Here is a 21,607-nt window from a genome sequence, read left to right on the forward strand (position 1 = left end):
CAGAATGTTGTTAGAAGTCCATACTATTAAAATAAGGACCGCTTCATGAATTTGCATGTCATCCTTTTGTCATGCTCATCTTCTCTGTATCGTTCCAATTTTAAGTCCAATATGTCCGCAATAATAAAAGTCCAAAGGGGAAAACATTCCAAAACTCAGAGCTCGTAGGTCTCTCTGTCCCAAATCAGCGGTTCATTAAAGTTTATACGATATGGTGTCCATGCTTAACAAAGATTAAAAGGCTGTATATAAACTATCCTGCACGTTGTGCTGCCATATATTTGTCAGCATCTTCAGGCGAGTTGAGGAAAACCCTTTCTCCTTGTTTATCGACGATACGAAGTCTTGCAGGGTACATCAATATGGGTTTGTATTTCCCCAAATAGAGTTGAGACATCACTGTCTTGTACTTGGCCCGCAAGGCCACCACTTCCCGACAATAATCTTCAAAGAAGTATATTGACACATCCTTGTATTTCAGATTTCCTTTCATCCTGCGCGTCTCCCGAATGATCATTTATTTTATTCTGACTTGACGTAGCACAACCATGATCACTCTAGGTCTGCCGTTATTGTCGTTGGATCGGGTCCCCAATCTGTAGCATTGATCCACCTCAGGTACCCTAGGAAGGATAGTTGGTCCCAGGATTTTCTGTAATTCTGTCGTGAACGCTTCAGGATGTGTGCAGCTCACCGACTCGTCCAGTCCGATTATACGAATATTCAGCTTGCGATTTTGATAATCCATCTCGAATATTTTAGCTTTTTGTTCTTCATTGAGTTTGCATGTTCTCCCCCCGGATATGATAAACCAAATGGAAAAATATGCACAACAGATCGCTGACGCTGTCGCGTCCCTGACGAAGACAGACAGGAGCACTTGGATTGGTCCCCGGGCACGGTACCTCGCCGACGCCCTATCTGCTCCCGGCTGCCCTTGGGGGGAAGGACGACGGGGTGGGTTAAGTGCAGAGACTCAATCGCATCGGCGACCCAACTAACTGCATGTGTGTGTGATCCTGTGTGTGTGCCGCCCATCGCATGTGTGTCTGCCTGCATGCCGAATAAAGACTTCTCCAAAGTCCAGTTATTATTATTATGACTTTCTCTTATTGCAGTTTATTATATCCAGTGATGGGAATAACGGCGCTATAAGTAATGACGTTACTAACGGCATTAGTTTTTTCAGTAACTAGTAATCTAACGGATTACTCTTCCAATCTCAATAACGCCATTACCGTTACTGCAAATAAATGCGGCGCGTTACTATGAATGAACCTGTTTCTTTCATCAGACAGATATCTGCGCTGAGGGGCAATATGTTCTTCCTTGTTTAGTGCGCAAATTCTCCACTCATCTCCTCTGCAAGCACTGCTCCACTGTGTGTGTCTGTCTACTCTGGTCCAATCACATTCAGCTTCCCGTCAGCGTGTCTCCCCCCCCACCCACATTCTGCGAATCAGAGCAGAGTAGGGCGGGTCTTCACGGAATGCATGTTGTCTTTCAGAGGGGCCGAGTCAGAGCGAGTTGACAGCGCATCGACAGGTAGTCTAATCTGCGTGTACTGTAGCTAGTAACCTCATTCCCAGTTGTATCCCTGTGAGATAAATGTAGCTAGTAGCCTAGTTTCGCCAGCATGCAGTTAGTAGAAAAATGTGGCATGTTCAAAGAAAGTAAAAGAAAAGTCAACAGTGAAAATCGCTGCAATTCAAAGCTGCATGGACTAAAACATGCGTGCATGCATCCTCCCAGCACCAAGAAACGGTAGCTCTTGTGAAGAGTGGCAATATGAAACGCCACTATGAAACAAAACACAGTTATTTTGATGCAGCCTTTCCTCAGAATTCAGTGCTAAGAACCAAAAAAATAAATGGAATGAAATCATATCAAGCTGCAAGCAGAATTATTGTTAAAAAAATGCACATGCATTTCCATAGCTGTGGATGAGTCCACTGACACCACTGAGAATACTCAGTTGCTGGTGTTTGTGAGGTTTTAGTGAGTTTGTTTGTGAGAAGATTGGATCAGTTGTACTTTTTTTTGGAATACTTTAAACCCTTTTTTTGTGGAATATTTGATGCGGCCCAGCCTCACCCAGACTCTACCTCCAGCGGCCCCCAGGTAAATTGAGTTTGAGACCCCTGGTTTAGAATGATTCGATTAGATTCTTATATCTGTATGTTGTGTATGTCATAAATGTCATGAATTGAAAATGGGGGACCCTGATGTAAACAAGACGAAAGTCTTTCTCTGATCTGCATCCCCTTAACAATTGTGTGTATTGAGCCGTACTGCTGTACCCATTCTGCAATCTGTTAATTAAAATGTTCAATCAATCAGTATATATTTGTTATTTATTTTTGGTATAGTGCATAATTTAATGTTGCCCAGTTGTGGCCTGTTGAGGGGCAATACATATAAAAAGTTCCAAAACATCTATTGTATTTGTATGATCCACTATATAAACATAGTAATTATAATATCTACATACATGGCATTTGATTGGAGGCTAGTCTCACTTTGTCCCACAGCAACATTAAAATAGTTTAGATTTGTGTATGTTGTTTATGTAAAAAAAAATATTGAAAGTAACGCAATAGTTACTTTCTGAAGTAACTAGTTACTTTTATAATTTGTAACTGAGTAAGTAATTTAGTTACTTTTTGGAAGAAGTAACTAGTAACTGTAACTAGTTACTTTTTAAAAGTAACTTGCCCAACACTGATTATATCATTACATTTGCATGACCATGTTCAATGTCAAGGACAATGTCACAACAAACCCAAATCATGACAAGAGTTCAGTTGTTACACATGATGATGGAGTATCTTTATTTAACAGCTGATCCCAAACAAGCAGAAATATATTTACTGTTACATTCATTCCGTGGTTGCATTCTACAAAAAGGACCATTAGAATTATTTTCACAAACTCATTCCTGCATCTCTCTGATCGTCAGCACTTTTCAAAAATATTATATCACATACATTTAGTCAAATATATGCTGCCAAACACACAGTTTTAAAAATAATGAAGCCCCACGAAGACCAATATATAGATACTATACATCTTAGCCTTGTGTGTGTGTAGCCTGACCAGCTGATGGAGACAGTCATGTTAGGGTTAAACAGCTCCCGGAGATAGTCATGTTAGGGTTAAACAGCTCCTGAATATGAGGTCATGTCAGGGTTAAACAGCTCCTGGAGATACAGTCATGACAGCCGTCTGGTCAAAGCAAGACATAATTTCAGACTAACTAAGTTTTTTGTCGTTTTGTTTGTTTTCTTTAGTTAAAGGAACACGCTAACATTATGGGGAATTCTGTCTCCTCCAGAGTCAGACAAGAAGTGTGTCTGAAGAAGTGTCAACTAGCCCAGTCATTGGCCAACAGTTTGAGCTAGGCTACCGTTACCGTTGGCTTCCATTCATTGTGCTAAGCTAGGCTAACGTGGAGCCAAATAGCTTTCTACTGAACACACAGAGAGGATGAACTGGTATCTATCTTGTTGTCTGACTCTGGAGAAGATGGTGAGCACGTTTCCCATAATGCTGTTGTGATCCGTTAACAAGACATGGATTCAGGCTTTGACATTGGTTCCAGAACACGCTATCCAAACACGTCTCTTGATACCAACTGAGGTAAAAGCCCAGATACTGTTCTGTCCATCCAACCACTTGGCAATAACACTGTCACCACAGTATGCATAATATAATGTCCTGAGAAATACATATTTAAGAGCTACAATCTGTAATGCTGTCAAACAGCAACCTCTAGGCAAAATAGACCTGTTTGGCATTGCACTTTCTTTACATTTTAGTTTTTGTGTGGTTTGGAGCAACTTATTATACTGTGAATTTTCCCAGACCCGTCTTGCTAGAGCCTGAGGCCAACTCCAACCAACACATCGGACCAAAACAAACGGCGACCAAGAGGCCGTTTGACAACATAACAGATTCTGCCTTTAAAGGGGCATTTCACCAAAAACAATGCAGATTTATTTTGTACATAATCTCACATTCAAAACAGTTTTGCACATTCATTTAGTTTGAGTTATTGTTATTTGGAGTAAACAAGTTTGAATATGGCCACCGGTGATGTCATCAGGGACATTGGATCCTTGTGTTGTGTTAATTACAGCTCAGTGAAATGATAAGGTAGCAGTTCCTATAAGACAAGGTGTTGTGTTAATTACAGCTCAGTGAAATGATAAGGTAGCAGTTCCTATAAGACAAGGTGTTGTGTTAATTACAGCTCAGTGAAATGATAAGGTAGCAGTTCCTATAAGACAAGGTGTTGTGTTAATTACAGCTCAATGAAATGATAAGGTAGCAGTTCCTATAAGACAAGGTGTTGTGTTAATTACAGCTCAATGAAATTATAAGGTATCAGTTCCTATAAGACAAGGTGTTGTGTTAATTACAGCTTAATGAAATGATAAGGTATCAGTTCCTATAAGACAAGGTGTTGTGTTAATTACAGCTCAATGAAATGATAAGGTAGCAGTTCCTATAAGACAAGGTGTTGTGTTAATTACAGCTTAATGAAATGATAAGGTATCAGTTCCTATAAGACAAGGTGTTGTGTTAATTACAGCTTAATGAAATGATAAGGTAGCAGTTCCTATAAGACAAGGTGTTGTGTTAATTACAGCTTAATGAAATGATAAGGTAGCAGTTCCTATAAGACAAGGTGTTGTGTTAATTACAGCTCAATGAAATGATAAGGTATCAGTTCCTATAAGACAAGGTGTTGTGTTAATTACAGCTTAATGAAATGATAAGGTATCAGTTCCTATAAGACAAGGTGTTGTGTTAATTACAGCTCAATTAAATGATAAGGTATCAGTTCCTATAAGACAAGGTGTTGTGTTAATTACAGCTCAATGAAATGATAAGGTAGCAGTTCCTATAAGACAAGGTGTTGCCATTTCATGGAGCTGTAATTAACATAATACAAGGATTGATCACTGGTGGCATATTCAAATTAATTGACTCTTAATAACTTAATAACAAAATTAATGTGTGCAAAACTGTTTGGATGTGTGCAAGATTATGTGCAAAATAAATCAGCATTGTTTTTTGGCGATATTGACGAAACCTCCTCAAGGACCCTCTGAAACCTCCTCAAGGACCCTCTGAAACCTCCTCAAGGACCCTCTGAAACCTCCTCAAGGACCCTCTTGCTGTTGTTTTAAAACTAATTCAGTCTCACTACTAGCTGAGGAACCATCTGAATATAACACACTGAAAAAAAAAAAATGGAATTATCCTTTTAATAGCGCTTTGTTAAAATAAACGACCAATAAACAACAACAGCAACAATAATAACAGAACATTCACTTCTGTTTAAAGCAGATTAACCTTAAAGTGCATCAAGTGTTTCACGGCCTCCACTTCTCTTAAGTATTTAAGCACATTTCAGGAGAAAAGGTTGGTACTGATGTTTAGGTGTCGCAGAGCAAGGGATCTAATCTGTTATAGAGTGCTGCTGATGCTACATTCAGATCTATCAGATCTGTGTTAGAGAGTGCTGTCCCATTCGGATCTATCAGATCTGTTATATAATGCTGTCCCATTCAGATCTATCAGATCTGTTATATAATGATGTCCCATTCAGATCTGCTGGGATTCCAGCCTTACAATTACTTTACCAGAATCCTGTTGTTGCCAATAAGCAGAGTCACTTCTGTGGAGGAATAGTTTCCTATGCTGTTCTTTCCCTACATAGGGCAGTCTGTTGAGTTGCTCTCCGCAAGCCCCTCATGTCACATCTTGATCTTATAAACAAATGCCGGTAGTCAGAACCGTTAAGGGGAAAACAACTTAAATAAAGTACTAATCGACCACAGGTACCTTATATTATAGCCATATGTAATATATTTACTTATTGTATCAGAAAAAAGTCCAAAACAAACGCAACCAGGAGTTGAACCAACAATAATTTCAGCGGTAGGTGAGTTCTCTCACCACTATCTGACCATGATTATAGTTAAGAGGTTAGTTTTAACATTCACTTAACGGTTATGGTTAAGACATAAAGTTAGGGTTAGTTTTAACATTCACTTAACGGTTATGGTTAAGACATAAAGTTAGGGTTAGGGTTAGTTTTAACATTCACTTAACGGTTATGGTTAAGACATAAAGTCAGGGTTAGGGTTAGTTTTAACATTCACTTAACGGTTATGGTTAAGACATAACGTTAGGGTTAGGGTTAGTTTTAACATTCACTTAACGGTTATGGTTAAGACATAAAGTTAGGGTTAGGGTTGGTTTTAACATTCACTTAACGGTTATGGTTAAGACATACAGTTAGGGTTAGGGTTCCATCCCCAGCAGGGGAACTTAAACGTTTTCTGAAAACGTAAAAAGTTTACATTGTAATATATGTACTTAATTGTAATATGTAAAATGTTCGATACAATACGTAAATACATTACTTATGGCTATAACATAACGTACATTATACAACAGGTAGGTCCGACCACGCATTGTGATTGGTCGAGAGCGTTCTAAGCCGTGAGTATATTCATGATACAGTCACGGTTAAATCACCATGAATATATTACCACTGCGCTGGCTTTAGTTAAATCACCATGAATATATTACCACTGCGCTGGCTTTAGTTAAATCACCATGAATATATTACCACTGCGCTGGCTTTAGTTAAATCACCATGAATATATTACCACTGCGCTGGCTTTAGTTAAATCACCATGAATATACCACTGCGCTGGCTTTAGTTAAATCACCATTCACTGCCACACGACTAGGGATGGGAATTGATAAGATTTCAACGATACGATTCCATTATCGATACTGCTTATTGGTCCGATTCTTTATCGATTCCCTTATCGATCCCTGATAGATTTATAATTTAAATAAATAAATTGGAAATGCAACAGAACTAAGCTGGTTAGAATAACAACATGCAACTTGACATTTCTGATTGTCATTTATTGTTGAGCCCCCATGTCAGCAAAATACAAAAACTGTAAAAAACAAAAATTAATTATAGCCTACATTTAAATAAAATAATGTATTTGAGATTCTCTTACAATTTATTTATTTTTTGAATTTTTTTATTCTTAAACTAATTTAATCTATTGAATAACGACCTGTTGAATGTAACTACAGTTCAATATCTTAAACAAATTTAATCTATTGAACCGTAGTTGCATTCAACAGGTCGTTATTCCTCTGACTTCTCTGTCTCTGGTCAGAAGACCAGCGCACGCACGCACGCATGCATGCATTGTATTTGTACCTGTACTACCTGCTGTCAGCTGTTATCTCTCTCTGTGTGTCTGTATGAGCTTGATTAGCTAGCGTTAGCCCTGCAGCTGTTAGGTGCCCCGAATTAAATGAATGACTCGGTTCTAAAGCATTCGAGTAGTTTTCAATCACTGCACTTACACAATCACTGCACTTACACAATCACTGCACTTGCACAATCACTGCAAATGCGGGAGCATTTCGGGAGCATAATGACCAAAACCCAGGCAAATTCGAGCCCTTAAAGGGGAGATGAAGCATAGCGATAAACACATAGTCATAGCATCAAATTAGTATTTAGATAAACCACAGAAAAAAATCACGTTATAAAAATAAGGCGTTTCTAAGAAAAAACGATTTGTAATGTCCATTTATGTAGCATTTATGAACATGCGCCATTTTGTTGCTGACGTCACGGTGTTGGTTTGGTGTATACACTGCTGGGTAGCTGCATAGTAAACATGGACTGTCGGGTCAGTCAAATGTTGCCTACCAAGCAACGGGACCGCGGTGGTTCTTTTTGTATTGCTCCTGGCTGTTCAAACAAATTTTACCGTGTGAAAGAGAGAGGAAAGTTAGTTAATTTCCACAAACTACCAGTGAAAAAAACAGTGTTGTTGGCACGTTGGCTCAGGCTGGCTGCACTCAGGCGGCGCGATCAGCCTGTTGGACAGGGAATGAAGATCTGCAGCGAACACAGACCGGCCCAGACAGGTAGCCAGCAGGCTAAATGCTCCCGACGCTGAACTACCTGGGCCGGTCTGTCTGTCGAAGACCGAGGGAACCGCATCGGGCTTCAGCTGATTAGTGGTCTTCTGGACAAACCTCCCACCCCCAACAACATAATCCGAGGCAATGAAGTGTTCGCTGCAGATCTTCATTCCCTGTCCAACAGGCTGGTCGCGCCGCCTGAGTGCAGCCAGCCTGAGCCAACGTGCCAACAACACAGTTTTTTTCACTGGTAGTTTGTGGAAATTAACCAACTTTCCTCTCTCTTTCACACGGTAAAATTAGTTTGAACAGCCAGGAGCAATACAAAAAGAACCCCTGTGGTCCCGTTGTTTGGTAGGCAACATTTAACTGACCCGACAGTCCATGTTTACTATGCAGCTACCTAGCAGTGTATACACCAAACCAACACCGTGACGTCAGCAACAAAATGGCGCCGCCCATGGCGAAAACAGGGAAATTATATTTGATTTTTCAGACAAATAAGCAGGATTTCACATTTTATTATAGGACCCTGTCTTACACAAGGTACACAACAAACAAACTAGGATCACATTGTTCACTGCTTCATCTCCACTTTAAGGAATCAAATAGTCTACCATGGCTACATGCATGGCGCTAACATTATTGTTTTGAAATGCGCAACTGTCAGAAAAACCTGGCAGCGATAAGAGGAATCGATAGTCACGGAGGCATGCGATTCCAGGCATCGGACAATTAGTTTTTCGGTTTAGGTTTTCGATTCCCATCCCTACACACGACAGCCGGTTAACCCTTTCACTGTGACAATACAGGAGGTTAGCCCATCCGCGGAGCTAATGATGCTAACGATGGAGCATCGCCGTCGGTTGTGTGATAGTAAAGGGTTACCCTTCTGTCGTGTGGCAGTGAAAGGGTTACCGGAAGGAACCACATCCCAATAAATATCTGCTCAACAACACACAAAAATAAATTAGCAAACACTTCTGCGACTGCGTTTCACAGACCAGTGGACTTATCATAAGACACCGTGGTCCTCATTCAAACCTGCGTCGAGGCGGAGCTCAGATCTCTCATCACATTATTGACAAAATACATTTAAAATTTAAATATATTTGAGGACGATGACGTATGGAGTAAAATAAATAAAAATACTTGTAGAGTATTTGCTGGTTAATGTGCAACATGTCAGGACAGAGTAGCTACATTACTGTGCAACACGTCAGGACAGAGTAGCTGCTACATTACTGTGCAACACGTCAGGACAGAGTAGCTACATTACTGTGCAACACGTCAGGACAGAGCAGCTACATTACTGTGCAACACGTCAGGACAGAGTAGCTACATTACTGTGCAACACGTCAGGACAGAGTAGCTGCTACATTACTGTGCAACACGTCAGGACAGAGCAGCTACATTACTGTGCAACACGTCAGGACAGAGCAGCTACATTACTGTGCAACACGTCAGGACAGAGTAGCTACATTACTGTGCAACACGTCAGGACAGAGCAGCTACATTACTGTGCAACACGTCAGGACAGAGTAGCTACATTACTGTGCAACACGTCAGGACAGAGCAGCTACATTACTGTGCAACACGTCAGGACAGAGTAGCTACATTACTGTGCAACACGTCAGGACAGAGCAGCTACATTACTGTGCAACACGTCAGGACAGAGCAGCTACATTACTGTGCAACACGTCAGGACAGAGCAGCTACATTACTGTGCAACACGTCAGGACAGAGTAGCTACATTACTGTGCAACACGTCAGGACAGAGTAGCTACATTACTGTGCAACACGTCAGGACAGAGTAGCTACATTACTGTGCAACACGTCAGGACAGAGTAGCTACATTACTGTGCAACACGTCAGGACAGAGTAGCTGCTACATTACTGTGCAACACGTCAGGACAGAGTAGCTACATTACTGTGCAACACGTCAGGACAGAGTAGCTACATTACTGTGCAACACGTCAGGAGAGAGTAGCTACATTACTGTGCAACACGTCGGGACAGAGTAGCTACATTACTGTGCAACACGTCAGGACAGAGTAGCTACATTACTGTGCAACACGTCAGGACAGAGTAGCTACATTACTGTGCAACACGTCAGGACAGAGTAGCTACATTACTGTGCAACACGTCGGGACAGAGTAGCTACATTACTGTGCAACACGTCAGGACAGAGCAGCTACATTACTGTGCAACACGTCAGGACAGAGTAGCTACATTACTGTGCAACACGTCAGGAGAGAGTAGCTACATTACTGTGCAACACGTCGGGACAGAGTAGCTACATTACTGTGCAACACGTCAGGACAGAGTAGCTACATTACTGTGCAACACGTCAGGACAGAGCAGCTATATTACTGTGCAACACGTCAGGACAGAGCAGCTACATTACTGTGCAACACGTCAGGACAGAGCAGCTACATTACTGTGCAACACGTCAGGACAGAGTAGCTACATTACTGTGCAACACGTCAGGACAGAGTAGCTACATTACTGTGCAACACGTCAGGACAGAGTAGCTACATTACTGTGCAACACGTCAGGACAGAGCAGCTACATTACTGTGCAACACGTCAGGACAGAGCAGCTACATTACTGTGCAACACGTCAGGACAGAGCAGCTACATTACTGTGCAACACGTCAGGACAGAGTAGCTACATTACTGTGCAACACGTCAGGACAGAGCAGCTACATTACTGTGCAACACGTCAGGACAGAGTAGCTGCTACATTACTGTGCAACACGTCAGGACAGAGTAGCTACATTACTGTGCAACACGTCAGGACAGAGTAGCTACATTACTGTGCAACACGTCAGGACAGAGTAGCTACATTACTGTGCAACACGTCAGGACAGAGTAGCTACATTACTGTGCAACACGTCAGGACAGAGTAGCTGCATTACTGTGCAACACGTCAGGACAGAGTAGCTACATTACTGTGCAACACGTCAGGACAGAGTAGCTACATTACTGTGCAACACGTCAGGACAGAGTAGCTACATTACTGTGCAACACGTCAGGACAGAGTAGCTACATTACTGTGCAACACGTCAGGACAGAGTAGCTACATTACTGTGCAACACGTCAGGACAGAGTAGCTACATTACTGTGCAACACGTCAGGACAGAGTAGCTGCTATATTACTGTGCAACACGTCAGGACAGAGAGACGTGAGAAAGAGTAGCTGCTACTATGCAGCTCTTCACAGCATTGTTGGTCCCCAGATCGAGTTATGAGTGTATGATAAATACTGGTCTACCAGTAAAAAAAATAAGAAAATACTGGTCAAATGTAAACGTTGGTCTTTTTCCTCTTTCAAGAAGTGCTACTGCTGGATTGATGAAATGATTCTTTAAATACTGACTCGAATAATAAACATGAAGTCTCAGCATCTTGAACCAGTGTCCGTTTCTTTCCAGCGTCCTTAGTGTTTAGTGTTTTCCTCAGTTGTCTGTCCATCCATTCATACGTCCGTCCAGCCATTCATACGTCCGTCAGTCCATCCATCCATATGTCCGTCTGTCCATCCATACGTCTGTCCATCCATTCATATGTCCGTCAGTCCATCCATCCATACGTCCGTCAGTCCATCCATCCATATGTCCGTCAGGTTTGTCCTTTAGATCTGACCCCCCCAGGACTTCCTCTCCCCAGCTCTTCTACAACAGCGCAGCCCCACAGTAACCTTTCGGGAGAGGGGTGGATCTTCTCAGCGTGATTGGGTGATCTTCAGGGTCTCGTCAGCGTGACTGCACCCCCAGGGTGATCTTCAGGGTCTCGTCAGCGTGACTGCACCCCCAGGCTGATCTTCAGGTGCTCGTACACCACGTAGCTGATGCTGACGGCGGGGATGACCTTCATGAAGTTGGGCGCCAGGCCTCGGTAGAGACCCGTGGGGCCCTCTGTCCTGATGATGTCTCTGAACTGGCCTGTCATGGTCATCTGAGGGCCTCCTTCCAGGCTGGCTGCGGGGGAGGACATATCATCACATCATCATCATCATCATCATCATCCAGAGGACACATATCAACACATTATCATCGTCATCATCATCTTTGGTAAAGATGCTTTTTTCTTGTCAAATAATGAATATTTGAAGTCTAAAGCCCTCCTCCAATTATGAATTTTATGTCGGAGTTCTGTCTATGCTTGACTTTTTAGGGTGTCTCAAACAGGCAGGGACTACGAATCAAAAAGGTTGAGAACCACTGAGGCAATAATCCACATGGCCACTAAACCACTGTCTCACGAGAGGCAATAATCCACATGGCCACTAATCCACTGTTTTACGAGAGGCAATAATCCACATGACCACTAAACCACTGTCTCACGAGAGGCAATAATCCACATGGCCACTAAACCACTGTCCTACGAGAGGCAATAATCCACATGACCACTAAACCACTGTTTTACAAGAGGCAATAATCCACATGACCACTAAACCACTGTCCTACGAGAGGCAATAATCCACATGACCACTAAACCACTGTCCTACGAGAGGCAATAATCCACATGACCACTAAACCACTGTTTTACGAGAGGCAATAATCCACATGACCACTAATCCACTGTTTTACAAGAGGCAATAATCCACATGACCACTAATCCACTGTTTTACGAGAGGCAATAATCCACATGACCACTAATCCACTGTTTTACAAGAGGCAATAATCCACATGACCACTAATCCACTGTTTTACGAGAGGCAATAATCCACATGACCACTAAACCACTGTTTTACGAGAGGCAATAATCCACATGACCACTAATCCACTGTCCTACGAGAGGCAATAATCCACATGACCACTAAACCACTGTCTCACGAGAGGCAATAATCCACATGACCACTAAACCACTGTCTCACGAGAGGCAATAATCCACATGACCACTAAACCACTGTTTTATGAGAGGCAATAATCCACATGACCACTAAACCACTGTTTTACGAGAGGCAATAATCCACATGACCACTAATCCACTGTTTTACGAGAGGCAATAATCCACATGACCACTAATCCACTGTCCTACGAGAGGCAATAATCCACATGACCACTAAACCACTGTCTCACGAGAGGCAATAATCCACATGACCACTAATCCACTGTCTCACGAGAGGCAATAATCCACATGACCACTAAACCACTGTTTTACGAGAGGCAATAATCCACATGACCACTAATCCACTGTCCTACGAGAGGCAATAATCCACATGACCACTAAACCACTGTCTCACGAGAGGCAATAATCCACATGACCACTAAACCACTGTCTCACGAGAGGCAATAATCCACATGGCCACTAAACCACTGTTTTACGAGAGGCAATAATCCACATGACCACTAAACCACTGTTTTATGAGAGGCAATAATCCACATGACCACTAAACCACTGTTTTACGAGAGGCAATAATCCACATGGCCACTAATCCACTGTTTTACAAGAGGCAATAATCCACATGACCACTAATCCACTGTTTTTTTTTTTTTTTTTAACTTTGGCCATTTCCCTGGCTCTTTTATACGTTTATCGCATTTATACTTGGTCAAGTTCGACCGACAGAAGCAGGCTGAAAGGGTTCAGATGGGGGGGAAGACACTCTGGGAAAGGCACGGCTGCAGTCCGGGATTCGAACTCGCTCAGCCCCAGATCCGTGACGAGCACGGTTGTCCACGGCGCCGAAATAGCACTCGCGGTACGTGGTGAGCTACTGGAGCTCCCCTAATCCACTGTTTTACGAGAGGCAATAATCCACATGACCACTAATCCACTGTTTTATGAGAGGCAATAATCCACATGACCACTAAACCACTGTTTTACGAGAGGCAATAATCCACATGACCACTAAACCACTGTTTTACGAGAGGCAATAATCCACATGGCCACTAAACCACTGTTTTACGAGAGGCAATAATCCACATGACCACTAAACCACTGTTTTACGAGAGGCAATAATCCACATGGCCACTAAACCACTGTCTCACGAGAGGCAATAATCCACATGACCACTAAACCACTGTTTTACAAGAGGCAATAATCCACATGACCACTAAACCACTGTCCTACGAGAGGCAATAATCCACATGACCACTAAACCACTGTTTTACGAGAGGCAATAATCCACATGACCACTAAACCACTGTCCTATGAGAGGCAATAATCCACATGACCACTAAACCACTGTCTCACGAGAGGCAATAATCCACATGACCACTAAACCACTGTCTCACGAGAGGCAATAATCCACATGACCACTAAACCACTGTCCTATGAGAGGCAATAATCCACATGACCACTAAACCACTGTTTTACGAGAGGCAATAATCCACATGACCACTAAACCACTGTCTCACGACAGGCAATAATCCACATGACCACTAAACCACTGTCCTATGAGAGGCAATAATCCACATGACCACTAAACCACTGTCTCACGAGAGGCAATAATCCACATGGCCACTAAACCACTGTCTCACGAGAGGCAATAATCCACATGGCCACTAAACCACTGTTTTACAAGAGGCAATAATCCACATGATACTTCTACAGGATATAAGGTGTTTATGTGTATTCTGATCATGAACATCATACGTGAACTAACAGAAACACATTACCATGGAAACAGAATTTACATGCGCTGCAAAGCCCACCAGTAAAAAATATTTCAGCTCAAATTAGTTATTGAAAGATTGCTTCTATGTTCATTTCTGGTTCATGCAGGCCTTGAATGAACACCCTACACCAGTGGTCGGCAATAGGCACATGAGAAAATGTGCCCGCCAGCAATAATATCTGGCCCGTCAGATTTTTTTTTATTATTATTTTTTAAAATATATATCAGACCAACTAGGCTAGGCTATATGTTAGCTATAATGCCCAAACAGAGAAACTACCACCACCTAAAGAATGCTTATTATACTTTGTTTTATACATGTTGAGAGTGAATAACAGGCAGGCAGCGAGGTGCAATGTAGTGCTTGCTCAACATGAAAAAAGTTGGTGGACAGCGCCTGGTGCTGAAATAACATGAAACTAAAAAACCAGTTCAGTGACTTCCGGTGTGACGTTAGAGGGCACAGACGCATAGAAGACCGCTCTCCCAGGCAAAGTGTAATTCTTCCACTTCAAGAATTCAATGAACACAAATATCTAAATCAAAAGGCGGATGAGTGGAAGAAGGACAGGGAAGGACCGAAAAAGAAGGGAAAAAAACTTTTAAAAACTCGAAAAACGAGACCACAGAGGAGTTCGACATCGAAGCTAACGTGGTCGCTAGCTTAAATTAAATGTGGCAAGATGACAACGAGCCGACAAGTCACGAGAAGAGCACGGAACACGAATATACAACCAAGGAGCTGGTGCCGAGAGAAGCATGCATTAAAAAAGCACTGAAGATAAAAGGAACCCGCTTCCAGACTCCACACTCCAACATGAAGATTCAAAGAAGTACTGGAAGGAGGCGAGGAGGGAATCGGGGGCCTCAGGCGCCTCAGAACGTGAGAGACGGGACGAGCCGACGGCACCAGCACCAGGCAGACAGAGGGGCCGCTGCACTGAGAGCGAGAGAGAGGCTCAGCGAGTACACACATCCTTAAAAAACAATGAGAAAGAAGCCATAGGACTCCTCTTGTTTCTGTGGTCATGGCAATGTTTACTAAGTGCCCGGGAGGGGTAAGGTAATTTTATTAGCGTAGGTTTTCTTTAGCAGCCAACGTTGGACCAAGGGATGGAGGGGCTTCGGATAGACGCAGGGCCCCCCTAATGAGGGGCTCTCCCTCGCACACCAACGGGGTTTATGCCAAGAGGAGCGGGTGTTTCCCCCCTCGCTTGGAGGTCGAATTCAATAACGTGTTAAATGTTATATGTTAAATGTTGGGAAGAATGTATAGTATGGGAGGCAGCTAACATATGCAATAACTGGGAAATTAATGTCAGGACCATAAATGGACCAGACCAAGCAAGAACGAAAACGGCTATCCCTCATGCCTGTACGTTAATGCCAAGCAAGCAGTGCAAAAATGCTTCCGCATTCGTCACCGCACGCTAGTGCGGTAAAGCGCCCTTCTTTTCAGACAAATGCTACCGTGCGTGCACCGGCGGCGGCGTGCTCGCTCAGGTGCGTGCGTGCGCCGGCGTGCTCGCGCGAGGTGCCCGCGCATGCGACACGAGCGGAGCTCAATATATATAAGTCACCGCCCCTTATTCAGTATCCAACAAATAGCTCAATTGGCTAGGACACATGGCTGTGGATCCTATGGCTTGTTTGCTGGCGAGTTCGAATCCCATCGAAAATATTTTTTAACGTGATTTTTTTTTAACGTGTATTCTTTCGCCGATTAAGGTTAGGCATTGTTTCGGAGTTGGTTAAGGTTAGAACGGTTAAGTTTAGGCGCTGTTAAGGAGCTGGTTAAGGTTAGAGTTTGTCAAAGAGAATGGCAATATAATTTCTATGGTTAAGGTTAAGGTTAGGCATTGTTTCGGAGTTGGTTAAGGTTAGAACGGTTAAGTTTAGGCGCTGTTAAGGAGCTGGTTAAGGTTAGAGTTTGTCAAAGAGAATGGCAATAGACAGCCTATTTCCGCGAAAATGAAAGGCGCATTACTGCATGCCACTACGGTAAATTTTTGCACTGCTTGCTTGGCATAAAGCTACACGCATCCCTCATATACCAATGCCCTGTCCTGTGAGTCTTGTTTGTCTTGTGGTGGTGGTTGTCTTATTCTAGAAAGATTTGTAGATTGGCTATGCAAAAACTGAACATCATACTGTAAAGAAAAGAAAAGGTTGTTGTAAAATGTGAAGAGGTGATTTTGGAAAAGAAAAGGAAAATGTTTATGCACATTTTCGTAACCACTGAAACAAAATTGTAAATTGTGTGGAATTCATACTGTAAAGAAAAATTGTATATGTGAAAAAGTTACTTTGGAAAAGAAAAGTAAAATGTCCATGCAAAAATGTGACTTTGGAAAAGATGTGAAAAATTAACCAAAATAAAGAGTTATAAAAAAAAAAAAAAAACAGTTCAGTAAGTCATTCAAACTTTATCTTTACTTATATATGACTGTGACGGCACCACACATGTGAACAGTAACAATGCAATTAAACTGAAGTCAAATCAGAGCAAAAAAAGCTGAATCCGCTTCAAGAAGATGCGCTACATTAGGTATATAAGGAATTACAACGAGACATTTATTAACTAAATCGAAAATACAATTTGGCTTTTAACCCTCTAAAGCCGGGCGCAACATGTTTTTGTAAAACATTAAATATCTTTGGATCCGGGCGGCTGGGTGGCATAGCGGAGATTGCGCTCGTCACCAATGCAAGAGGCTGCGGTCTCGACTCCCCGAGTCAGCATTGCCTGCGGCTTGGGGCCAGTCGTCATACTATCTCAATTGGCGGGTGTAAAGTTGATGGGTGGGGATTGGACGATGTGGACAGCGACTCCTACAGGTCGGTTGGTGCGCCTGTACAGCAGAATCAGGAAGTATCGGGGGCAGCGTGAGCCTCCCACGCGTTACTCCTCGCCACTGAGAGACCGCGCTGTCTGGTGAAAAGATGCGACAGGCTGCCTCCTCGTGTACCGGAGGGGACACGTGATGCAAGGCTTCTATCCTCACTACAGCCGACCAGTGGGAGGCATAGTCTAGCAACGTTCAAGATAGGGGAGGGGAGAATTGAAGGGGAGAAATTCGCGATACGAAATTGGGATGGGAGAAAAATAGAAAATAAGGAGAAAAAGTGGATCAAAAAAATGTAATCTTTGGATCCGACTTGCTTTATTGTATCAGAATCTATTGTCATCTCAAAATGTAGTGCATCGCTCCGAGATTGTGCGGATGTAAAGCATAGAATCTTGAAATATCTAGATTGGTTGTTTTCTCTGGACTACATCTACCAACTGTTCGCCTGTTTTATTGCAACACTACTATCACCGACATCTAAGAAGGGAGATCCCCCCTTGAACGGCCCTTCTAAGGTTTCTCTCCTCCACATTGCCTGTGGTGAATTTGTTCCTATTGCTAGGTTTTAGTGAGTTTTTCCTTACCTTCGCGTGGGGAGTGTTGCATTAATTTATTTTATTTATTTAAAAAATGTTGGACTTTATGGTGTTTTTGTTTTGTTCTTGATTTATTGTGTTGTTTCTTCTTGACTTGTTTAAAGAAGACGTGTCCGGCCCATGGGGACATTAACGTGTGTTGTCGGGCCTTACAAATACATTTGATTTGATTTAATCCGCTGTATCTATCCATTTATCATATATCTATGTCTGTCACTATAGCCAATGGAAATGCTACAAATGGACACGTGGACTGGGAGAACCAATGGAAAATTCCTATTGTTTCTCAATAGGCCAGTGTGCTCCACAGAAAGGGCCGTCAGATAGATGCATTGGTTGCGTGTAATGTAAGATAGACCGATAAGAGAGAGGCGCTTGTCTCTGGTTTTATAATAAAATGGCAAAAAGATAAAGGTATAATGTTCAGTGCAAATGTTTGTCGTTTACAGTTTATTATGCCACCTATGCAGCTCGTTTATTTAGTCCATTCTCTGCCTCTGCCACAAATGTATGTCTTAGTTATAAGGTGGTCTCTCACAGAGTTAAAATGTTTTCACTATCAACATATTAAATTAGCCATTGTTTTTGTTTCTGGCCCCCCATACAATGGCTTGGAAAAAATGTGGCCTGAGGCCAAACTTAGTTGCTGACCCCTGCCCTACACCCTCCCCTGACCGACAGCAGGGCAGCATGTGGTGGTCTACACCCTCCCCTGACCGACAGCAGGGCAGCATGTGGTGGTCTACAACACCCTCCCCTGACCAACAGCAGGGCAGCATGTGGTAGTCTACACCCTCCCCTGACCGACAGCAGGGCAGCATGTGGTGGTCTAAAACACCCTCCCCTGACCAACAGCAGGGCAGCATGTGGTAGTCTACACCCTCCCCAGACTGACAGTAGGGCAGCATGTGGTAGTCTACACCCTCCCCAGACTGACAGTAGCGCAGCATGTGGTAGTCTACACCCTCCCCAGACCGACAGTAGGGCAGCATGTGGTAGTCTACACCCTCCCCAGACTGACAGTAGGGCAGCATGTGATAGTCTATACCCTCCCCAGACCGACAGTAGGGCAGCATGTGGTAGTCTACACCCTCCCCAGACCGACAGTAGGGCAGCATGTGATAGTCTACACCCTCCCCAGACTGACAGTAGGGCAGCATGTGGTAGTCTACACCCTCCCCAGACTGACAGTAGGGCAGCATGTGATAGTGTACACCCTCCCCAGACTGACAGTAGGGCAGCATGTGGTAGTCTACACCCTCCCCAGACTGACAGTAGGGCAGCATGTGGTAGTCTACACCCTCCCCAGACTGACAGTAGGGCAGCATGTGGTAGTCTACACCCTCCCCAGACCGACAGCAGGGCAGCATGTGATAGTCTATACCCTCCCCAGACCGACAGTAGGGCAGCATGTGGTAGTCTATACCCTCCCCAGACAGACAGTAGGGCAGCATGTGGTAGTCTACACCCTCTCCAGACCGACAGTAGGGCAGCATGTGGTAGGTAGTCGACACCCTCCCCAGACTGACAGTAGGGCAGCATGTGGTAGTCTACACCCTCTCCAGACCGACAGTAGGGCAGCATGTGGTAGTCTACACCCTCTCCAGACCGACAGTAGGGCAGCATGTGGTAGTCTACACCCTCCCCAGACCGACAGTAGGGCAGCATGTGGTAGTCTACACCCTCCCCAGACCGACAGTAGGGCAGCATGTGGTAGTCTACACCCTCCCCAGACTGACAGTAGGGCAGCATGTGATAGTCTACACCCTCCCCAGACTGACAGTAGGGCAGCATGTGATAGTCTACACCCTCCCCAGACTGACAGTAGGGCAGCATGTGGTAGTCTACACCCTCCCCAGACTGACAGTAGGGCAGCATGTGGTAGTCTACACCCTCCCCAGACTGACAGTAGGGCAGCATGTGGTAGTCTACACCCTCCCCAGACTGACAGTAGGGCAGCATGTGGTAGTCTACACCCTCCCTAAACCGACAGTAGGGCAGCATGTGGTAGTCTACACCCTCCCCAGACCGATAGTAGGGCAGCATGTGGTAGTCTACACCCTCCCCAGACTGACAGTAGGGCAGCATGTGGTAGTCTACACCCTCCCTAAACCGACAGTAGGGCAGCATGTGGTAGTCTACACCCTCCCTAAACCGACAGTAGGGCAGCATGTGGTAGTCTACACCCTCCCCAGACTGACAGTAGGGCAGCATGTAGTAGTCTACACCCTCCCCAGACCGACAGTAGGGCAGCATGTGGTAGTCTACACCCTCCCCATACCAACAGTAGGGCAGCATGTGATAGTCTACACCCTCCCCAGACTGACAGTAGGGCAGCATGTGGTAGTCTACACCCTCCCCAGACTGATAGTAGGGCAGCATGTGGTAGTCTACACCCTCCCCAGACCGACAGTAGGGCAGCATGTGGTAGTCTACACCCTCCCCAGACTGACAGTAGGGCAGCATGTGGTAGTCTACACCCTCCCCAGACTGACAGTAGGGCAGCATGTGGTAGTCTACACCCTCCCTAAACCGACAGTAGGGCAGCATGTGGTAGTCTACACCCTCCCTAAACCGACAGTAGGGCAGCATGTGGTAGTCTACACCCTCCCCAGACCGATAGTAGGGCAGCATGTGGTAGTCTACACCCTCCCCAGACTGACAGTAGGGCAGCATGTGGCAGTCTACACCCTCCCTAAACCGACAGTAGGGCAGCATGTGGTAGTCTACACCCTCCCCAGACCGATAGTAGGGCAGCATGTGGTAGTCTACACCCTCCCCAGACTGATAGTAGGGCAGCATGTGGTAGTCTACACCCTCCCCAGACTGACAGTAGGGCAGCATGTGGTAGTCTACACCCTCCCTAAACCGACAGTAGGGCAGCATGTGGTAGTCTACACCCTCCCTAAACCGACAGTAGGGCAGCATGTGGTAGTCTACACCCTCCCCAGACCGATAGTAGGGCAGCATGTGGTAGTCTACACCCTCCCCAGACTGACAGTAGGGCAGCATGTGGCAGTCTACACCCTCCCCAGACTGACTTAACGACTAAATCGGGGGATGGGAGAAAGGTGGTCTACCGACCTTGCGCCTGCATGCGTGTCCGGACCAGGGCGAGAGGGTAGCTGGCCAGCTGGCCACAGGTGCTGGAGGTGGTGCCACAGGCCAGCAGGACAAACACTCCAGGGTCAGCGCTGTCTGTGGCATAGTGCTGCAGCCAATAGTTCTTCAGCGTCTGAGAGAGAGAGAGAGAGAGAGAGAGAGAGAGAGAGAGAGAGAGAGAGAGAGAGAGAGAGAGAGAGAGAGAGAGAGAGAGAGAGAGAGAGAGAGAGAGAGAGAGAGAGAGAGAGAGAGAGAGAGAGAGAGAGGAGAGAGAGGGAGAGAGAGAGAGAGGGGAGAGAGAGAGAGAGACAGAGAGAGAGAGAGAGAGACAGAGAGAGAGGAAGATAAAGAGAGAGATAAAGAGAGATATAAAGAAAGAGGGGGAGAGAGATAGACAGAGAGAGAGACAGAGAGAGATAAATAGATAAAGAGAGAGAGTGAGAGAGAGAG

At 44.3% G+C, this 21,607-nt stretch overlaps 1 protein-coding gene across 1 annotated transcript in view; it reads right to left on the reverse strand.

Moving 5' to 3' along the window:
• Positions 1-11,780: 11,780 nt before the first annotated feature.
• slc25a25b (solute carrier family 25 member 25b) overlaps positions 11,781-21,607 on the reverse strand; it is a gene marked incomplete at its 3' end in the record, with an annotated part of 150,441 nt that continues 140,614 nt past the window's right edge. The window contains exons 11-12 of the mRNA XM_084324532.1: positions 21,136-21,290; positions 11,781-11,961 (exon numbers count right to left, since the gene is read on the reverse strand). Coding sequence (XP_084180658.1) covers positions 11,781-11,961; positions 21,136-21,290 — 336 coding nt within the window. The remainder of the gene's footprint in view (positions 11,962-21,135; positions 21,291-21,607) is intronic.

This window comes from Notolepis coatsorum (genome assembly GCF_963971535.1).
Source record: "Notolepis coatsorum genome assembly, chromosome: 11".
NCBI classification, from domain to species: Eukaryota; Metazoa; Chordata; class Actinopteri; order Aulopiformes; family Paralepididae; genus Notolepis; species Notolepis coatsorum.